General features: G+C 42.0%; 1 protein-coding gene across 1 annotated transcript in view; it reads left to right on the top strand.

The window, feature by feature from the left end:
- Ehd4 (EH domain containing 4) overlaps positions 1 to 22,003 on the top strand; it is a 65,851-nt gene that overhangs the window by 2,283 nt on the left and 41,565 nt on the right. Inside the window, exon 2 of the mRNA XM_021193074.2 lies at positions 15,593 to 15,769. Within this exon, the coding sequence (XP_021048733.1) occupies positions 15,593 to 15,769 (177 nt within the window). The remainder of the gene's footprint in view (positions 1 to 15,592; positions 15,770 to 22,003) is intronic.

Below are 22,003 nucleotides of genomic sequence, written 5' to 3'. Positions count from 1 at the left end.
TTTTTTTTAAGAGTAGTTATTTATTTTATATGAGTATACTATTGCTGTCTTCAGACACACCAGAAGAGGGCATCAGATCCTGTTACAGATGGTTGTGAGCCACCATGTGGTTGCTGAGAATTGAACTCAGGACCTCAGGAAGAGGAGTCGGTACTCTTAACCGCTGAGCCATCTCTCCAGCCCTCTTAAGCCCTTTTTAGGGCTGGAACTCACTAGGAGCTGCAATCCAGGGAGAAATTGCCTTAGCTGGGAGCTTGGGCCAGTGCAATCCAGGGAGGAATCGCCTGAGCTGGGAGCTTGGGCCAGTGGCTTTGCTATTCCACAAAGGGCCCAAAGTGGACCTTGGGGTTAGAGGAAGATTCTGTGGACAGGAAGCTGGATGAAGCTGCACTTGTGGCATCTGAAATTGGTTTTAGAGAGGAGTAGGAGGAAGTGATTGGTTTCTGGGAGGGCACCTGTCCTGGAGACTTGGCACTTAGAGAGGTAAACAAAGGAGATGTCCATGAGAGCTGGCCTTCTTGAACCTTGCTTTAGGTAGGTCCTGGCTAGGGACCTGGGGGCTTTGCTTCTAGCTGGAAACACTAAAGTGTTCACAGAAACTTGGGGAAGAGGCTTGTCTCTGAAGTCACTTATTCTTTTCCATTTGACTAGCACGGGAGCCATGGAATCATGGAGGGAAACATTCCTCTTCATTGCAAGCCATTCAGCATAACCTTTGATTATGTGTCTTACTCCTACAAACTTTATTTTCCTCGCTTGTTTTGGAGAAAATAGAAGTCACATTATATGCGCTGGGCCAGGACAGTCATCAGAAGCAGCTAAGTGTGTCCTTTGTTTTAATGGAAAGGTCTCCTAGGTGGAATGCCTGAAGAGCCTGGGGCGTCGAGAAAATCTGCTCACTCCTGTACAGATGCTCACCAGGAGGGGCCAAGTGCCAGGAAGAGGGTAAATAAAGGGTGAGGTTGAAGTTAAATGGAAAGAACAGATTGGTAGAATTGCCTATAGATCTTAACAATGAAAGCTTCAGATGTGGTAGAGATATTTGCCAAAGTCTCTTTAGGGTGATGGTAAAATGGCCAGCAGCTCTATTGTCTGGTTATTTTATTTCTCAGAAGACAGGATATATAGTATGAAGGGTTAAATAGTCTACCTCTGACTGGCAAGGAAAAATTGTCCAGAGAAGGAGAACGGATTGGCACTAGTAAAAGCGACCATATCATATTTGGTTTTCATAACTAAGGAAGGGCAGGTGTTGGGCTTATATCTAAAACTTGAAAAGAAAAGTTTCATGGGTTAGTTCAGCAGTTAAGAGCACTTCCTTTTCTTCCAAAAGACCCAAACATCCAGAAGATGTTTGGAGTTTGGTTCCCAATACACATGTCAGGTGGCTCACAACTACCTGTGACACCAGCTCCAGGGAATCCAGTGCCCTTTTCTGGACTTCATGGGCACCTGCATTTATATGTTCGAGCGCGCGCATGCACACACACACACACACACACAATTAAAAAGAAATTTATTTAAAAATTGATTTCAGAGGTTCTAGGAAAAAAAAGGTCACTGGGCCCAGCCGCTATAAAGCAAAATCATTCCACTGTACAGCAGGGGAGGCTCCCCACAGATCTATTCAAACTACAGGTGGCAACTTTGCTCTTAGGAATTCTGCTTCCTCTCTTGCTCCTGTACACTGGCATGTTTCCTCAAGAAAATTTATTCTAATGAGAACAAAAGTGACTTCAGAAACTATGTAGACCTGGTGGGGGATAGCTCAGCGGTGGTACTTACCTAGCTTGTGTGACATCCTAGATTCAATCCCCAGAACTGGAACAAAGAGACTAGACAGGCTTTAAAGTGGCAGAGAGCAGGGCAATAAAGCAGGAAAAGACACAAGCTGCGTCTAGATTGCAAAAGAGTAAAACTGTTGGCAGACCACATGGTCTTTTATATTTAAAATATCTTGACAAAAGACAGAAATCTATTGTATTTGTATAAACTTGAAATGAACAGCCTCAAAGTGACATTAAGCAAACTAACCTGTTTGTGATAGCATCCAAAAAGGATGAAGTATTGACACCTTGGAATAAGCCCAACAAAAAGAAATGCAAGACTTCTGCCTAGAAAATTAAAAGCATTACTGAAAGAAATTAAGGAGGAGCCAAATGGAATGCCACCCAGTATTTGTGGATTGGAGGCCATATTAAGAAGGCAGTGCTCCTGAACTGCTTTCTGTCTCAGTGTATGTTACTTCATGGCCTGGACCTACTATATAGCCCAGGATGGCCTCAAACTTGTGGTAATGCTTCTACCTCTGCCTCTGGAGTTCTAGGGTTATAGGAGTATGCCGCCATGCCTAATCAGTGAACCTGAATTGGTTGTCAGATTCAAAATAATTCCCATTAAAATCTTTGGGTTTTTTTAAGTGTTTGTTTGAGGCAGTAATTGACAGGCTATATCTATAATTTTTAGGAACTCATAATTACAGAAGACAGCTCTGAAAAAGAACAGTTTAGATTTAGAATTTATCATGTAACTACTGAAGACGAAGCAGTGTGCACCAGTAAAGGACAGACGGATCAATGGACAGACCTGGGAGCCCCAAAATAAACCTTCATATTTATGGACAACTGATACTTGATAAGATACGAGTGACAGTTCAATGGAAAAAGACTAGGTTCCTCGACAGGTGGTGCTGGGACATCTGGGTTCTCGTGTGTACAGGCAATGAAGAGAGATTGTTCACAGTATGCAGATTCTTTTTGGAGTGATGAAAGTGCTCTGAAATTGGGTAATGGTACTGATTATAGAACTCTGAGAGTAAATCACACATGGATCTGCATTTTAGAAGAGTAAATTTTCTAGTATATGAATTGTATTCCAGTTGGGGTTGGGTTGTAGCTCAGCAGTGAAGTGCTTGCCTAGTATGCACAGGGTCCTAGGTTTAATCACTAGAATTGAAAAATAAAAACAAACCAATAAAAACATTCTTCCAATATGAAACAGCCTATAATTTTGATTCCCATAATTCTGTAACTAGTGCCTGTCAAGTAATTTGTGCATCTGTGTGTGCTAATTAAAAACAAAAAGTGTATTCCAAAAAGAAAACCAAGTAGAAATGAGCTAAAGGAACAAAAGAATGGCAAACCAAAGGGAACTAAAGAGTAAATGTGAGGTAGCGAGTACACGTAGCTACCGTGGGATGCCCATGGTTTTGTTTCTCCTGTGTATCTTCTGTCAATAAACATTGCCATTCATAATACTCAAGTTGATAAAATAAGTGTTTGATGAACATAAAGTAAATGCTTAATAAGGGCTAGAGAGAGAGATGGCTGGCGGTTAAGAATGATAGTTGCTATTGTAGAGGAGCTGGTTTGGTTCCCTGTATTTATAGGGTGGTTTACAGTCTGTAGCCCCAATTCCAGGAGATCTGACACGCTTTTCTGGCCTCCACAGGCACTGCATGCATATGATATACTCAAATTCATAAAGACAAAATACTCGTACATAAAAGAAAAATTAGTGCTTAACATTATTATGTATTAAAACTTTAAAAATGCTGTTTCAAATATACTATTTAGGGGTTGTGATCAATAGATCAATAGATAGAGTACTTTTCTAGTATACAGAGGCCCTGGGTTTCATCCCTAGTGCCACATAAAGCAGATGTAATGACACATACCTGTAATCCCAGCACTTGGGAGGTAGAGACAGCAGGAGCAGAAGTTCAAGGTCATTATTATTTGCCATAGCAAGCTTGAGGCCAATCTGGGCTAAATAGGACCCTCTCTCTCCTTTCCCTCTTTCCCTCTCCCTGTCCCCTCTCTCCCTTTTCCTTTTCCCCCTCCCTCTCTTTCTCCCTGCCTCCCCTCACATAAACACACACACACACACACACACACACACACATATTTATATGTATATATAGTGTTTAGTAGGGAAAGGAGATAGAAAAAGTGAACTACAGCATTTCAACAAGTCTCTGACTTGAGTCCCATGGATTTAAATGGTCATATACCTATCCCCAGAGAGAAAGTGGACGAAGCACACAGAACAGGATTGACAGCCCCTCACCTATAAGGCTGAAGCATAGGGAAAGGTGATGCCTCTGGATGTGTTATCAGAAAAGGAAAGGGGGATGCTGAACAGGCAAAATAAGCATAACCTTCCAGAAGCCAAGAGGAGAGGGCACAAAGAACCAGGTATTTCAGGGGTGGTGGGGATCAAGTCAGATCTTATAGGTCAGTCAGCCATCTGGAGCCAGAGTGACCATGGCGAAAGCTATGTCAGAAAGTGGTGATAGTGGAAGCCAGTGGAGGGTTGAGGAATGTGTGGGCAGGGTCAAATATAGAAAATCCTCAGCCGCAGGACACTGGAGGGGAGGAGCTACAGGTCAGAGGCATCGTGCTGGCTTGCTTAAAGAGCATGACCTCAACAGTTATCAGTGGTTGGAAGCCGGCAGGCTGTAAGAGAAAAGGCAACTGGTGATTGAGAACAAAGCAAAACTAGGGCTTGAAGTAGGATGGGAGGGCTGTGGGACAGGTTAGTGTGTGACATTCGTGACAGTATCCAGCACAGCCAGATGGTGAGTGGCTTGTCCACTCATTGTATTATCAAATGTGAGTGGCCAAGTGTCATGACCAATGTTGGTGAAAAGAGGACCTTTGTGGTGATGATAGTGGTTTGGTTTTGTAGTACTGGGATTTGAATGAAGGGTGGTGCATGTGCCAAGCAAGTAACCTAACACTGAGCTATAACCTTTACCCAAAAAGAGATTTTTTTTTTTAATTAAAAAAATATTCTCATTTAGATGATTACTTCTGAAGACATTAAATATACATTTCAAACTTTCGGATTGTGAGTGAGAAAGTGTTGGTTCCTAAGTCTGACTGTATATCTGAATCAGCTTTCAAAACGAAGATCTCAGGGTCCCATCTGAGACATCCCGGGTTGGAATGTGGTGGTCAGAGGCTTCCTCTAGTTCTTGTGTAGCCTTATCCAGGGAACATTTGAGAACCACTGATCTGAAGGGCCAGCCAGTGGGATCCCGACAGCTGAACCACCAAGCCTTAAGGAGCTCAGCCTTGATCCAGTAGAGGGAGACTGACTCCAGTGAACTCCCCACCTGGTCCCAGCTTTATCTCGTCACATTTTTAGCAAAGACTCAGATGAAGACATAGAAATCCTGCTGGAGAGTACATGATGAATTACAACTCAGCAAAGTGATAGGTTTTTTTTTTCTCCCACTTAATGTTGGAAATTTCTAATATCATTAAATAGTCTTCAAAAGTAATTTCAGTGGCTGGGAAGATGTCTCAGTGGGAAGGTATACTTGCTCTTGTTGCCTCAGTGGGAAGGTATACTTGCTCTTGTCAGCATGAGTGCCTGAGTTCAAATCCCTAGCACCCACATAAAAGCTTAAATGTAGCCGGGCATGGTGGCAGAGGCAGGTGGATTTCTGAGTTCGAGGCCAGCCTGGTCTACAAAGTGAGTTCCAGGACAGCCAGGGCTACACAGAGAAAAAAAAAAAAAGGTTGAATGTAGCTCTTGAATACTTGTAACCCAGTAGTGTAGAGACAGGTGGCTGAAATGTAGGAAGTTTCTGGTTCAGTGAGAGACTTTGTCTCTAGCAGTAGAGGAAGACTGCACCCCACCTCATGAGCTTGAATGGTTGTATCATTCCACAGAACAGCGTGAAGCATTTGTTTTTAATCTTACAGTTATGTGTAATGCTTTGGTGAATACTTTTGATCAGAAGACTTTATTTCCAGCTTTATTTCTTAGACTAGCTTGAGCATAAATACTGCATTCAAAACCAAACAAAACAAAAAACTAGGGCGATAGCTCAGGCTATAAAGTGCTCGCCATGCAAGCATGAGGATCTGAGTTCAATCACCAGAAACCACATAAGAATGTCAGGCATGCAGTCGTGCATTTGTAATCACAGGGCCTAGAGGGGAAGAGACAGGTGGGGCTCTGGGGCCAGCCAGCTTACTCAGTGAGCTCCAAGCCACTGAGAACCTATTTCAGAATTAAATGTGGATGGTCCTGGAGGAATGTCACCCAAGGTTGTCCTCTGACCTCCATAAGCATATGCACACAGGCACATATGTGCATCTGTACACACATATGCACACACCTATGTATACATGCAAAGACACCTCACTATCTTTCCAGGGTTATGTATATTACTAAATTATTATATCTTCCAGTGTCCATGAATACATACTATTTTCCAGAAAGGTTACTTCAATTTAAGCTCCCACTGGAAATGCAAATTGGGTTCCTATCTTTACTAGGCTGCCAGTAAGTTTGATAGGAAAACATTATTTTAAATTTGCTTTTTAAAAAGCTGGTAAGGTTGAACATATAAAATAGTTACTATCTTTATTTCTTTGTGAATTCTGTGAACTTTGCCGAATTTCCATTTCTAGTGTTAGTCTTTCTCATGTTGATAAGTTGGATATTTTCCCCAATAACTCTTGTAAATACTTAGTTATAATTATTGTAAGTGTTTTTCAGGTAAAAGTTTGCATTTGCATTTTAATGAGAATTTGCATGCAAATACCATTTAATGTTTGTGATCAAATATAACAATATCTATTTTTGATACATTTACCTATGAGGAATCCTTGTTTATAATTACTTGGAAAATCATTACTGATTTTTTTCTATTTTTTAATATTTGCATTTATTTTTTGCATTATTTGTTTTATGTGTCCTAGTGGTGTAGAGGACACACATGCTTTTAGTTGTTTTTGTCTTTGCCCATTTTAAACACTCCATTTTAAAGAATACTAGCTCTTCCTCCTATTAAGTGAGCTTCCTTGTAGGCTGTTATTTAATATGAGGTCTATTGGGACCTTTCTCTTTGTTATTATATTCATGAATTCTTAGGCCAGCACCATACCATAGTGAAACACTTTTTACAAATGGTAACTCCAGATCCTCCTGAGTCTCCGTATTTTCCAAATAACTGTTAATTGTCATTTTCTATTTCTTGTTGAGAACTTTTAAATCACATTGTTAGGTGCTTCCTTGAAAAATCTCACTGGGATCCATTTGTGTGAGAAATGTATTTTATCTGAGTGAGATTTTTTTTTGTATCTGCTGTTCCCAAGCAGACACTGCCCTGCTTTGACTGGGGCCTTCCCTCATCTGTCAGCAAAGGCGGCTGCTTTACTTCTCCAGCCCTCTGCAGCTCTTAGGACTATTGTAGCTGCTTCAGCTGCTGCCGCTGCTGCTGTGAAAGATTTCTTTCCTTTATGTTATTTATGGTCTGCTACCACTAGTACATAAGGTAGTTGTCAAGGTTTTGGTTTTATTCTGATCATTTGGCTGAAGGAGTATTCCAACATCTTCTGAGTAGAGTGCCCTGTGTCTTTCTGCTTGTATCAATTACACGTGAAATTACATTTTCTCCTCTTGTTGTTCATATCTTATTGAACTGAGAATGGGGCATTCCTGTCAAAACTCTCATTGTAGTGACATTTTCTTTGTTATTTTACCTAAATTGGTCACATGAAGAGATTTTTTTCCATTATTAACTTTTAAAGAATTTTATTTAGCTGAGTGTGGTAACATACACCTTTAATCCCAAAACTCCAGAGGCAGAGTTAGGTGAATCTCTATAAGTTTGAGGCCAGTATGGTATGCATAGAATGTTCCTGCCAGCTACAGTAATATAGTGAAACTGTGTGTGTGTGTGTGTGTCTATTTATATATTTATGTTTATATACTTCTATTAGAGGCAAAACAGAATGTCTGATAAAATTTAAATACTATTTGTTATTCCTTTATACCTGTGCTGTGTAGAATGCAATTATTAGAGAGTATCAGTATTCATAGAAAAAGTATTAAAATTTTTAGAAAATCCTGTATTTTGCAAAGCCCTCATGAAGAACTATGGTGCTCAAAGAGCAAAGAATTTATAGCTTAAGGAAAGTCTGTCAGATCTATAAGTTACAAATCATAACATCAAAACCAACAAATGTTCATTGTATGATTGAATGAAAAACTTGAAAAATGAATAGTGCAGTGAAAAAGTGATTTGATTCCAAGAGATTTCTCCACCGTCCTGAAAGCATGGAAGGAAGGCTCAGGTGGTGATGCTGTGTGGACAGCAGTTGTTCAAAGCACAACTCAGTGTCAAGTAGTTTGAATTCCACTGAGAGCTGGAAGACCCATCAGAGGGGTACGATTTCACCCAGCAAGTTCCAGTCTTTTGGCTCAAGGTGTTAATGTCCATTCCATTGCTAGGCACAGCAGTTTCTAGAATAATATTACCTACATATCCAATCCTAATGATAATATGGCAGCTTTCATGCTTAAGAAAGACAGTTTTGCAAGGCATGGTGACATACACCTTTAATCTCAGCACTGGGGAGGCAGAGGCAAGCAGCTCTCTGTGAATTCAAGGCCAGTCTGATCTATTTAGCAACTTCCAGAACAGCTAGGGATATATAGTGACCCTCTCCCACCCCAAAACAAAACAAAACAAAAAGCAATAATAAAACAGAGGTTTAAAACCACAAAAATAAATAAAAGGATAATGGAAATAAGATTTACTTATTGATTTACCGACTGATTTGTGTGTCAGGGACTAAGCCCATGGTCTCATACATGCTAAGCACCTGCTGTACCACTGAACTGCTTCCCCTGGCCTGAGGAATGAAAACTATCTAGCTGCCTAGCAGTTAGGAAATGACAAACTAAATTGGCACTACCTTAGAAAGCTTATAGCTATTAAGCTGAGAATAATAGCTTGTGTGAAATCCTAGCACCTAGGGGGCTGAGACAGTAAGATTCCTGTGAGAGGCCAGCCTGAGCTACAGAGTTAAACTCTTGTCTCAAATAAACAAAACAAAAGAAAAGGCATATAGCCTTTTAAAATCATGTCAAACTCAGAAATCCACCTGCCTCTGCCTCCCGAGTGCTGGGATTAAAGGTGTGCGCCACCACGCCCGGCTGTCAGCAGTCTTTTTAGTGGCATAGAAAAACTAATGGTGAAAAATGTAGATGTAAAGTTCTTTTGGTAGTTTATAATTTTAGAAGGAAAATTAAATCCACAGAAAAAATATTGGATAGAATATATCAAAATGTTAAAAATAGCCATGGTGCTGGAGAGATGACTCATTGGTTAAGAACACTGTCTGCTTGTCCAGAGGTCCTGCGTTCATTTCTCAGCACCCACATGGCAGCTCACACCTGTCTGTAACTTGAGTTCCGGGGATCAGTGCCTCCTTGGACACCAAGCACTCAAGTGGTGCACAGACACACTTTCAAGCAAAACACCGGTACACATGAATTAAAACAAACTAACAAACAAACATATTATTTCTAGTGTGGCATGGTGAGGCCACCTGGAATTTTAGCACCAGGGAGGATGAGCCAGTAGGATTGCTGTAAATCAGAGCCTAGTCTGGCTACATAGTGAGGCCCAATCTCAAAAACAAAACAAAATCATTTTAAGTTCAAGACAAGTCAGAATGGAAGGAGTCTTTCTTTCTAATCCCTACCCTTGTGATATAATGGGTCAAATATTAACAATAAAAACATGAGAATCCAAGTATTTATTATAAATTGAAATGTCTTAAGACTTGTTCTACTGAATTAAAATGAAATGTCTCTAGTGATCTTAAGATTGTATTTTCTATTATGTTTCTTTCACACTACATGACTTAAAACTTTAGCACGTAGAGGGAATGAGGTCCTTGTGCTCACAGATAGGCACTGGAGGGACCAGGAGAGTTAAGCGCGCAGGCTTGTCTCTTCCAAGGACGGCGCTTACCTGTTTTCCACCCAGAATGCTGGGATGGATGTATTTTATAACCTGATGATCTTTGCTAGCTGTAGAGCCAGGCTTCACCCAGAATATTGTTTGTTTATCCCAGACTTTCCCCCCAGGTCTTGAGTATGCGTTTCAGTCAATAAAACCTATCTGTGTGAGAGATGTCACCTGTCCTTTACTACGGCCGGTGTAACTTCCCTGTTACCTTAGGCCAGGCCATCCTGACTCCCGCAGGAGTTATGTTTACCTCAGCCCTTCTCCCTGGCTTGAGCATTGTTTCTGAGTACACAGAACTTACCTTTTGGAAGACAGTGTTATGTACTTGTAAAGAGTTCCCGTGTAAGCATGCTTCAGCTGTGTTGGACACATGGACTGAAGTTAATTACCAAGAAACTTTTTTCTGAAATTGTGTTGTGCTTACATACTGGCTCTACTAAACTGCTTGATTTATTAAACTCGAGATGTTTGAACCAACACCAGCTGCTGAGTACTTTTGAACCAGATTTGCTTCTTGCCTCTTGGGATTGTTCCTCTGCCAGCCGTAGCACTTGTAGAGTCTCAACATTAGTAGGGCTGGGTGTGGCGTCCTGTGGTAGAGTACTTGCCTGGTACGTTTAAGGTTTGGGTTTAATCCCATTACTACAGATAAACAAATAAAACCTTATTAAGAGCCAAAGGATTGAGGCAACTATTTGAGTTAGTTTAATTCTCCCTCTTTTCTTCTAAAGATTTTTTTGTTATTTTATGTGTATGGTTTGCCTCTGTGTATTCATGTATTCCATGCATGCCTGGTACCCTTGAAGGCCAGAAGAGGGTGCTGGATTCCCCAGACAGACACTTGTGAGCCACTGTGTGGGTGCTGTGAACAAAACCCCAGTCATGCAAAAACAGTAAGTACTCTTTACCACTGAGCCATCTCTCCAGTCCCTAAATTAATTCTCTTTTTAGAAGTGTTTTGGTGGGCCAACAAGACGGCCTAGTGAGGAAAGGTGCTTGCTACCTAGCCTGATGACCTGAGTTCAGTCCCCAGAGCCCACAACATGGAAGGAGAGAACCAATTCCCAGAAGTCTTCTGGCCTCCACTCACACATGTGGCACATACTTCACACACACACGTGGACACACACATACAGACACACTTAAATGGCTTTTAAGATGTATTTGAAGCACAATAATGAATTGAAACTGCACAGCTGCCAGTGTGTATATGAATGTTTCTTTAAATACTTTATGTTTTCATAAGCTGTATCTGTAGATTTTAGCTTCAGAATATAAAAGTAATGCTCAAGCAACACTTCGAATATGTGGAATATTTTTAGTATACATAACTCATTGAATACCTGCTTAATACAATCTTCTGTCTGAACATTCCTTGTGACTCACAGAGCATGTTCCTGTAAATACTTCCATTTGGTGGTGACTCAGCCTCTCTAATTCTGATTTTACTCAGTTAACCTATCTGACCCATAGTTTATTCACCTGTAAAACAGGGAGGAAAATAGTGCTTACCCATAAGGCATTTACCAATTGAGACAATTTATGTAAAGGCATATAACAAGTCCCCCAGCCAGGCGCGGTGGCTCACGCCTTTAATCCCAGCACTTGGGAGGCAGAGGCAGGTGGATTTCTGAGTTTGAGGCCAGCCTGGTCTACAAAGTGAGCTCCAGGACAGCCAGGGCTATACAGAGAAACCCTGTCTCCAAAAAACAAAACAAAAAAGCCCAAACAAACAAACAAACAAACAAAAAACAAGTCCCCCAATGATAGGTAGAGTGTATCACTAAACAAAATAGAAAAATGTGAAACCAACCCAGAGAAAATGCATGAGAATTATCCAATGAAGTAAATAACATTTTTTTTCTTTTTCTTCCCCCTTCCCTTTCTCATCTTGCTCCGGCCCTGCTCACTCTGGTCAACAGGTTCTTTATTATTTGTTTCTCATTGCAGATGGTTGTGAGCCACCATGTGGTTGCTGGGATTTGAACTCATGACCTCTGGAAGAGCAGTCAGTGCTCTTAACCACTGAGCCATCTCACCAGCCCCAATAACATCTTTTTTTTAAAAAATGTTAAATAATGTGTTTTTTTTCCCCTTAAACCCATCTTTGAGAAGATGGTATTTGGGTTACAGTAAAGGACTTTTCATTATCCCAAGGGTTTTTTTTTTCTTCCCTTTGTCATAAATGATACTTTTCCTTTAAAATTAATTTTCCTCCTCTAGCCTAAGCAAGGAAAGAGAAGACACCATCTACATGCAGTGACCTCATCAGACCAGGACACAGAAAGGTCAGGTCTCCTGTCCACCCTCACCACTTCCGCCCAACCACATGTGGTTCAAATGTCTGTACCTTTTTGCGTTCGCTGATGGCTTGACTCAAGACCTTGGAGCAATCATCGCTAGAGTTGGCAGGTCTCTCTGAGAACACAGGAAGTAGAGCTAGGTGGTGCCAAGGACAGACATCAAGCCGCTGAGGCACAGGATGCCTGTGGAGTGGGCTGCTCTGCTCGGCTCAGCTCCATGGTGGATTCTTTTCTATAGTTTTCCTGTTGCTTCTTGTGTTCCTTTTGATTCTTGTTATCACAGATAAGACCTCAGAGTCCCTGGAATGCCAGCTTTGGTAAATCCTCCGAGGTCTTCAGAGAAGGGTTTGACTCCTGGCTCAGCCTTGCACTGGGGTGTGTGAGGTTAAAGTGCCTGGGTATGTCACCTCAGGGTCCACTGCCACTCCCCTCCCAGGCTCTGATTTTAGCCTCATCCCTTCAGGGTTACTTTTGTCATGTCAGACATTTATATCTTGGTTGTTCTTCTCTTTCTACATAGACATGTTACTGCCTGCCCAACAGTATGATGTATATCTGAGTGTCAGTTAACAAGGGAGAGAAAGCAGGCCTATAGGTGACCTCCACAGGAGGTAGGAGAGGACGAGGGTGACTCATTTTAAGTGCCTGTTATGTGAACAAGTGTGTGAGTACCTTTGCAGTAAGGTTGTGCCAACGATTCCTGCAGCTACACAAAGAGGTAGATTTCATGACCCTCACTAGCATCGAGTATATGGAAGGTTTTTAAATTTCATAATATACTGTGTCTTTTCATTTTAACTTCATTGATATAAAACTGAACATTGAACGTGGATATCTTTAGTACCTGTAGGAGAGTGCCAGTGGACAGTTTCCTATCCTAAGAAAGCAGTACAGTAATCCTTCTTGTTCTTGTCTGTGTTTGCAAGCCAGAGCCTGAATGCTTTATCAAGGCCACAGCTGAGGGCACCCTATTCAAGGTAGTTCTATTTGCAGTTCAATAATAAGGACTTGTTAATATTTTTCCCGGCAGGGTTGCTGCTGAGGAAACTTTGGCTTCTCTTACTGTATAAACTCAGAAGACAGAAACACCTGCTCTCCTTTAAACAAGCTCATCTTTGAGGTTTTCCTTGAAAGTCCCATTTATTTCCACAGTCCATGAGATTTGCTGTGATTTCAAGTCAATTAAACATCAGAATGGAGTTTAGATACCTCTTGACAGTGAGTGTCTAACTTAAACAGCCCTGAATTGTCCAGTCTAACTATAGCATCTCTACATTCCCACCTGAAGTCTCTTCTCACCAGCCCTGGTGTGGACCGTGGAGGTCTCTCCTGATGAAGCCTAGTGAAGGCACTGAGAAGGGTCCCATTCTAAGGAGGCACTTGAGATAGAGCTCAACTCTGAGGTCCCCTCCCCCAAAGCTGATGAGACAGTGAGACACCCCCCCCCCAGTAAACATTGGCCCTATTGCCTTCAAGTGTCAAGTACTTGAACATGACCCTTTTGTGCGTAGGAAACTGTGTGTACCCCAGGAATCCTGCAACCCTAACAGCTATTAGCTCAAAGTTTTTCATTTGCACAGTTGTCTGTAGTCCCCAGTCTCCCTCCCGAGCCCCATCCAAGCTGAGGGGTGTGAAGGTCAAACTGGACATCGCCACGGTACAGCCTGACTTCCAACTCTAGCTTTGCCGTTGAGTGACTAGACTTGAGGTTCCAGAGGGGCTGCATTACACACCAGTTAATGTGTGAATACACACTGGTCTAATGGTTGGTCTTCTCAGAGCTCTTGTCTGTCTGATTTGTGTGGAATTTTGAAAGAATTAAATAATGGAACATTTCTGCTCCTAAAGCTGTTGACTGTGCTATTAGGCACACTAAGACTTTGACTAGAAAAGATTTTCATATTTTGAAAAACATTAAATATGGACGTATTTTGAATCGATAGCATGGCCTTGCTTCAGCTTTTTTTTTTTTTTTCCAAAGAGAATGCGGTAGTGTGCCCTATGTCCTTAGGGAATCTAGGGGATTGTGTGGGAGGACAGTGTGGTGAGCCCCTTTCCTCTCACATTAAAGGAAATAGAAATTGCTTATTCCCAGGCTTATGTCCTGGAGTGAGGATCCTGAATGTTCCTGCTTATCTGAGAGAAAGCCACTAGTGCCAGGCCAAGTGTAAAGCTCCGAAGACAGTGCACATCTGAGAATCCAACTGCTTGCATTCCGTTTTCACTCGCTCACTCACTCACTCACTGTATAACATTAGGCAAGTTGCTTGGACTCTCTGATACCTGTTTTTCTACCTGTAAAATGAAGATAATATTATCACTCACCTGAAAGTGTTGTAGGAACTGAATGAAACAATAGTGCATGAATAAGGTATAGTGCACATATAAGTTACAGTGCATACGTAAGGCACAGTGCATCAAAAGGTATAATGCATACATAGGACACAGTACATGCATATGGTTTTGTACATGCATAAGGTGTAGTGCGTGCATACATAAGACAATGCATTCATAAGGCATAATGCATATATCTAAGGCATGGTGTATGAATAAGACTTTATGTCTTTTCAGTAAATGCTAGGAGTTATTACCAGCTTTTTTTTTCAAGATTACTCTCAAATTATAGGACATCTTAAAAACAATGCACCTATTCTGGATCTCTGTGGTTTCACAGAAATGTAAAACCTTTGGGTAATGTTAAAAGTAGCACCCCGGGCAGTGGTGGTGTATGTCTTTAATCCCAGCACTCGGGAGGCAGAGGCAGGTGGATTTCTGAGTTCAAGGCCAGCCTGGTCTGCAGAGTGAGTTCCAGCACAGCCAGGGCTACACAGAGAAACCCTGTCTCAAAAAACAAACAAACAAAAAGTTTAAAGTAGCAATGATAGAAAAAAAGGGTTTCGGGTAAAGCCTACTAATATTGCTTAATTTTCATTTTGTTTACATAAGAAAGAAGTTTCACTTCTCCTCATAGTGATGGCAAATTGTGTTTGCCATTTGACTTTTAGTTCTTTCTCTCTATCCCCAGAAATAGTCACAGGCTACATTTGACTAGTCAGGATTTTTAGAAACATGGATGATTTAGTGTTGGAGTGGGGAGCTACAGAAACTCATGCAGTTCCTCCCCTGACCCTGGTCATTCCCTGCTTATTCCCAGGACACCTGACATACAGGGTGCCTGGGAACCATAGAGAAGGTGCTATACATGCAGGCCAGGGACACTTTTCTAAGGGGTAGTGAGTTTAGCAGTAGTCCAGAATGTGTAGAAACAGTGAGGTGACTGGGTAATGCCTCTCCTAAGGTGGCACCTATTATGTCAGTGGGACCTCAGATATCTACTTTTGGTTGTTTTGTTTTTTGAGACAGGGTCTCATGTAACCCAGGCTGGCTTCAAACTTGTATATAATGAAGGATAACCTTGAACCTCTTATTAAAAATCTGAGTTGGGTAACCCCAGGCAACTCTCTGACTTCTTGTCTGTGACATCATGCTGTTTTCTTTTCTTTTCCAGATACTTACTGGAGCAAGATTTCCCAGGCATGAGAATTGGTCCAGAGCCAACCACAGATTCCTTCATTGCTGTGATGTATGGGGAGACTGAGGGAAGCACCCCTGGCAATGCTTTAGTTGTGGATCCCAAAAAGCCATTCCGAAAGCTTAGTCGCTTTGGAAATGCTTTCCTGAACAGGTAACGACCAGCAAGCTGTCCTCTGGTTGACTATTGCCTATTACTTGTGGAGTCCAGACAAGACTGAGCAAGTCTGTTCTGGAAGAGAAAAGGGTGTGGGTGGGGGTGGGGAGGGTTGCTAATCAATCTTATTTTACTCACATCTGATCCAAGTGACTTGACTGAGCATAGCCAAGGCCCAAGAATGGATGTTATAGCTCCCCAGTGTGGGGACAAATGGCTAGTAATGTGATTGGCGCAGAATTAGTTAAGGGTGTTCAATTTCTGTCACTAGTAGTTTTAAGTAGTTGTGAGATAGCTACCTCTCTGGTATGGTATGCAGGGCTTTCCACACTCAGGAAGTTTAGCCCAGAGAAGACGTAAGGTCCCTGACATCCAGATTTGGTCTTTTGATTCAGGACAGGTTGCCTTAGCTTCCTGAATGTTCCTTTAGCTTTTCATTCCTAAGCTTTGAGCTCCTTCCCTGAAGCAGGGCAGGCTGAGATAGGGTAAAACCCAAAACTGAGCTTATATACATGGCCATTATGGTCTAGATATGGATAGATATGGGTTGCTCTTCCTTGATTGGAGGTGTGGTTTGTCTGTGCCCCAAGCTCGGTTGTCTGTCAGCAGACTTTTCCAATGTAGCTGAGGTCTTAGTCAGGTAGAGAGAACAAATGGTAGACCTCTACTGCAGCTCCGCAGCCGGATGAGGTCTACTGACCTTTCTACTCCACTGTGTCCCCTCCCTCCTTTCCATCTTTCCTTCTTTCTCCCCTCACCCAAGAATTTTTCTTTATTTTATTCTTTATTTTATTTACTTTGTTTAGTTCTAATATATATGAAAGAGAATATGCAATTCTTTTGTTTTTGTATCTGGCTTATTTCATTTAACATGATATCCTCTGATTCCATTTTGCTACAAATGACAAGATTTTCTTTTCATGGCCAAGTAATACTCTATTGCATGCATATATCACATTGTCTTTCTTCTCTTTTGTACTGTGGCTAGGGATTGGACATAGTGTTCTCATGTGTTCTACCGCTGAGCTTTAGCCTCAGTCCTCTTGTTACTTTTTTTTTGGAGGGGGCGGTCCCAGGATCTTACCCAGGCTGGCTTTGAACTCACTCTGTAGATATGCTGCATCTATCTTCTAGTAGCTAAAATTGCAGCTATACCCCAGAACTGACTATCGTATTTGCTTATCTCATCCTTTGTTGATGGCTACCTGAGCAGCTTTCATACTTTTGCTGTGAATAGTGCCACAGTAGCCATGGCTGGGCAAGCATTTCCTGTGCACCCAGTTTCATTTCTTCAGGTATATTAGCTACACAGGAATGAGATAGCAAGTGACAGGTGGCTCTTAGTTATTTGAGGATACTATGTTTTCCATAGTGTCTGCCCCACCTGACATCACTACAGTGCATAAAGGTGTGTTTCTCCTCCACATCATCACCAGCCTTCAAAATAATACCCATCCTGATTCAATTGAGTGAGGTGGGATCCCATTGATTTTTATTTCCCTGATGGTGATAGTTAACGATGATACTGAGCATTTTTTCATGTGTTTAACCGACATCTTTATTTCTTTTGAGATCATTTGGCCATTTTTTTTTTTTTTTTTGGATTATTGGTTGTTTGGGAGTTGCTGTCTTTACTTTTGAGTTCATTATGTAGTCTAGATTATCAACACCCTGATGAATGTTTTCCTGTTACATAGATTGTTTTTTGCCCTGTTGATTATTTCTCTTCTGTGCAGAGACTTTTTAGTTTGAGGTAATGTTATTTGTCAATTTCTGCTTGTTTTGTGTGTATTTTCTTCTTAAAAACCCTTTCCTCTTCTTTCCTGCCATTCCTCCACACCCCTCTTTTTCCTCTTTTCTGAGTCTGGCTTTAGAAAGTGGGGACCAGCCACCAGCTAGATGGCTACTAGCTGGCCACTAGTTGGCTACACTAGCTGGCCACTAGTTGGCCACTAGCTGGCCAACTCCAGCTGCTTAGGGAGAGGAAGTGGGGCTGGCACTGAGGCTCAGCAGGAGACCTGAGATCACTTCTTCTTTCTAGATGTTTCTAAAAATAAGACACCCTCCCTTCCCCCCCCCCCCACCGCTGCCTATCAGAGCCTGGGAGGCTCCATTCTCGAGGACTCTGGAGTGAACACTTGGACAGTGACTATCCTGAGAGCCCAGGCAGCCTCCAAGTTTCCCTATATGCGCAGAACCCCTTAAAGGCTTTCAGATGCTCCTGTTGCAAACAATGAAAATACCTTGATGGGCAGAAAGAGAGCTGGCCATGGCCAGGCAGGAGTGTGGGGGACATGTAGGTGGAGTCAAAAGCTTATTCTTGTCGGTCACAGTGACTCACAGTGCACTGTCCAGATGACTTCCCCTGTGCGTCTCTCCTTACTCCAGAGCAGTGACAGTGTCTCCTGTGCAGTAGTTAAGCCCAGGACCCAGGGAAAGAACCCAAGGCCTTGAGTGTCTCAGAACAACACGAATGAACCAAGTCCAAGGAAACTGAGACAAGACCCATGCATGCATTCACATACACCCCCACGTCCCCCACACAAGCACATCAGTCAGCTGCTTTCTGGGTGCGCAACAACCAGACTTGTCCCATCACTGGCCTAGACAGAGGCAGGCCCAGTAGCCTCCCTCCTGGAAGACTGCCTTAGAATCCTAATACTCATTGCTCTTGCCTTTTGTGTGTGTGCTCTTACTCTTTTCCTGACAGAACTTTAAAGAGAAATAAGCTGACTTTTTTTTTTTTCAAAATCTCATTTAGCAAAGTTCATACTTCTAAGGGAATATGCAGGAAGAATGGGTTATTGGTTTGTTTTACTTTCTCAAATAATTTGCTTTCCTGAAATAACAATGTGTTTTAGATCTCAGAGCAGATGCGTTTGGGAGAAAAGTATAGAGGAGAGATTTTAAATGGTAGGCTTTACTCTCTTAGAATTTAAAATGGGCTGAAAATAGCCCATGCATTGTACAGTCACATATTGAGTCTGGGGAAACAGAAAAAACCCAAACAACTCTACGACATATGTCCATCCCTGTGCTAACATTACTTGTCTATGCATCATGGAAAGCTGAGCTAGATTAAACTGAAGTCCTTATGAAGATGCTTGAGGAGGCTGCAGGGATGAGGAACTGATGAGCAGTGAGGGTAAGATCACATCTTTGGGGCACTCAGCCTAGGGGCAGAGTTAGGATTTGAACCCAGGCCTAGAGACCACAGTGCTGAGCTGGCCAGGGGTGCAGTGTTTAAACTGTCTGCTGCCCCTATTTAACTTCAGGATAGCTGCGAAGACAATGGAGAAGAGACTATCTCCCAGGGTATAGTTTGCATAATTTTATCAGCACTATACTTGTGGGATTAACAGAGAATACAATGGCCAGTTCACTAGTAAGAAAACTAGAAGCAAAGAAGTGATTTGCTGAAGAAATGGTGGTCAGAAAGAGGCAAAATTCAGGTTTCCCTCTTCCTACACTTTGCTCCCTGTACTCCAACAATGAGGAATGTCTGTCTCTCACGCCATCCTGGTGGCTGTGCCTGTGTGAGATTCACAAGTACAAGATGTGCCTCATGGAAATCCACAATGCTGACAGCCCAATTAAGAGTAATCTGTATGACAAGGCAGCTGTCTCACACAGTGCATAAGAAAGAGCATCAGTTAGGGTCAGACATTCAAACTTGTGTGTGTGTGTGTGTGTGTGTGTGTGTGTGTGTGTGTGTGTGTGTGATTGTAGTTGTTCTCTGATACACAGCAGGGTTAGTGTCAAAGTCAGGAACTCTTAGTATGACACACTTTTTCTGGAAACTAGGTCAAAATATAATAGGAAGGAAAACCAGTTGTTTTCTGGGTAGAGCTTTCTCCCTAAGTCTTGATGACAGGGGCCTCTCATGGCTTTAGCCAATATTCCCAAGGGCATCTTTAAAAGAGTTAATTACCTCTTAGGGTACTTAAGTCAAGTGGTGCCTGTAGGGTGACAGCACCTTTGCCATTGAGCAAACTTTGGGGACCTGAGTCCACTAGGCTGATAGTTTAGAGACTAATGAGTCAGTGGTGCATTTCAGTGAAATGGAGAAGAATCTCTGAAAAGACATGTTTGAATTAGGAGCCAGCACACTTGAACAATACAAGGAAGACTTAAGTCTAGAACAAAAGTGTTTGATGGAAATGAGGCTTTAACAACCGGTGTTTCAACCTCCCTCCACCAAGCTGCTTCTTCTGAGAGAAGTCTCACTGCACCCCATTTTGGAGCTGTGACATGGGGTCGCTATCCCAGCCTGTGTCGGGGGCATTCACCACACAGGACACAGACACTGCCCAAAGCACCCTACCTATGAGTCCTGAAAGACACCGGTGTCCTCAGCCAGTTCCAGAAGTGTCAGGGTCCGGGCCTGACAGTTGCCTCTGGCAGTCTGCTGTAAATGAGATGTTATGTTTCCCTCAGCTTACTTTTCTAAAGATGGCAGCATTCTTAACCTACAGATAGCCTTCTATATTGTTTTTAGTTTTAGTGTCTAGTATAATTTTTTTTTTTTTGAGACAGGGTTTCTCTGTGTAGCCCTGGCTATCCTGGAACTCACTTTGTAGACCAGGCTGGCCTCAAACTCAGAAATCCACCTGCCTCTGCCTCCCATGTGCCACCATGCCCAGCATCTAGTATAATTTTAATGACTGTTTTTCACAAAAGAAAGTAATGTTTTTAGTCTCTCTTTCTGTCTCTGTCACTGGATTTAAAGGCATGCACCACCACTGCCAGGTTGTTGTTTATTTGTTTGTTGTTTGATTTATTTTTATTTTATTTATATGGATGTTTTGCCTATATGTGTATTGTGTGTCACATTTCTGCCTGGTGCCAGCAGAGTCAGAAAAGGTCTTCAGATCCCCTGGAACAGTTGTAGCTGTCCTACAGGTTCTGGGACTCAAATCTGAGTCCTTTGGTAGAGCAACCAGTGCTCTTAACCACCAAGCCATCTCTCCAGATGCCAAACCATTGTTTCTGGTTGACAGTTGCTTATATGATTTTGGTTTTGGCATTTAGGTAATGTACCCTTTTCTCTGGGTTTGGGAAGATCCTTCTAAGGTGGCATATTGCTTCTGGCTTCCCTCCATGACAGTTAAGAGAGAGGCATTTATGTAGTCTAAATGTGAATGTTACTTCTCCCTGACAATAAAAAGCTACATCAGTCATTTAAAGTAGAGCTGTGAGATAATTTGGGGGTTTTTTTTTGTAGATTTTCTACTTACATCATGTAACCTTTGTGCATATATTTGTTGATAAAGCAAATAAGATTTAAGGAGGTATTTTGAAACCGCTCCATCCTCCCTTACTGTTCTGACTTGAGCTGGTGACCAACCTGGTAGAGTTGCTTAGAGAGGCTTAGAGACCTATGGAAGGGAGAGTGCTCACAGTACACATCTGTCTCTTGTTCACAGCTATCCAACCCTCCACAAAAGTAGGTAGAGTATGCACACGGAAGCCCCAGGGCAGTGGTACATCAGCCCTTTGTTTCCTTGAGTATGATAAAGAAACTTAGCAGTAATTCCCATGTGTGTGGTGATAGTAGTAGCCATGTATTAAGATCCACCCAGGACTGCCAGCTTACATCTCAGCTCTGTCACTTGTCACCAGTAGACTATGACCCTTCCAAGCCCTAGTCTGCCCTTTTGTAAGGCCTCTCCCATTGAGTAAGGATTTAATTCATAAACATATAAAGTAAAGCAGACCTGACATGCAGTCAGGGATTGGTCAGTAGTGGTGTTGTATTATCATAATTGCTATAAACCTTGATGTTCCATTGAAAAGTTAAAACCAGTACTAAGGTGCTGGCCAATTATTTTATAAGTCTAGCTTTTTTTGTTTGTTTGTTTTATGCTTTAAGGGGTGGGGATGGGGTGTTGTCACATGTAGCCCAGGCTAGCCTCAAACTCACATGTAGCTGAAGATAATCCTGTCTCCTGATTTTTCCCAGTCTACCTCCCAGATGTTTGGATAACAGGTATGAATCACAATGCTCAGCCTACAAATTTAGTTTTCTAATTCTTTTTTAAAAATAATTATTTATTTGGCAGGAGAGGGAATGTGTGCTACTGTGAATGAGTGGAGGTCACAGAACAACCTATGGGAATCAGTCCCCCCCCCCTTTTTTTTTTTTTGGTTTTTCAAGACAGGGTTTCTCTGTATAGCCTTGGCTGTTCTGGAACTCACTTTGTAGACCAGGCTGGCCTCGAACTCAGAAAT

This window comes from Mus pahari, chromosome 3, assembly GCF_900095145.1.
Source record: "Mus pahari chromosome 3, PAHARI_EIJ_v1.1, whole genome shotgun sequence".
NCBI classification, from domain to species: domain Eukaryota; kingdom Metazoa; phylum Chordata; class Mammalia; order Rodentia; family Muridae; genus Mus; species Mus pahari.
Note: the sequence above shows the minus strand (reverse complement) of the source record. Positions and strands in the feature narration are given on the sequence as shown.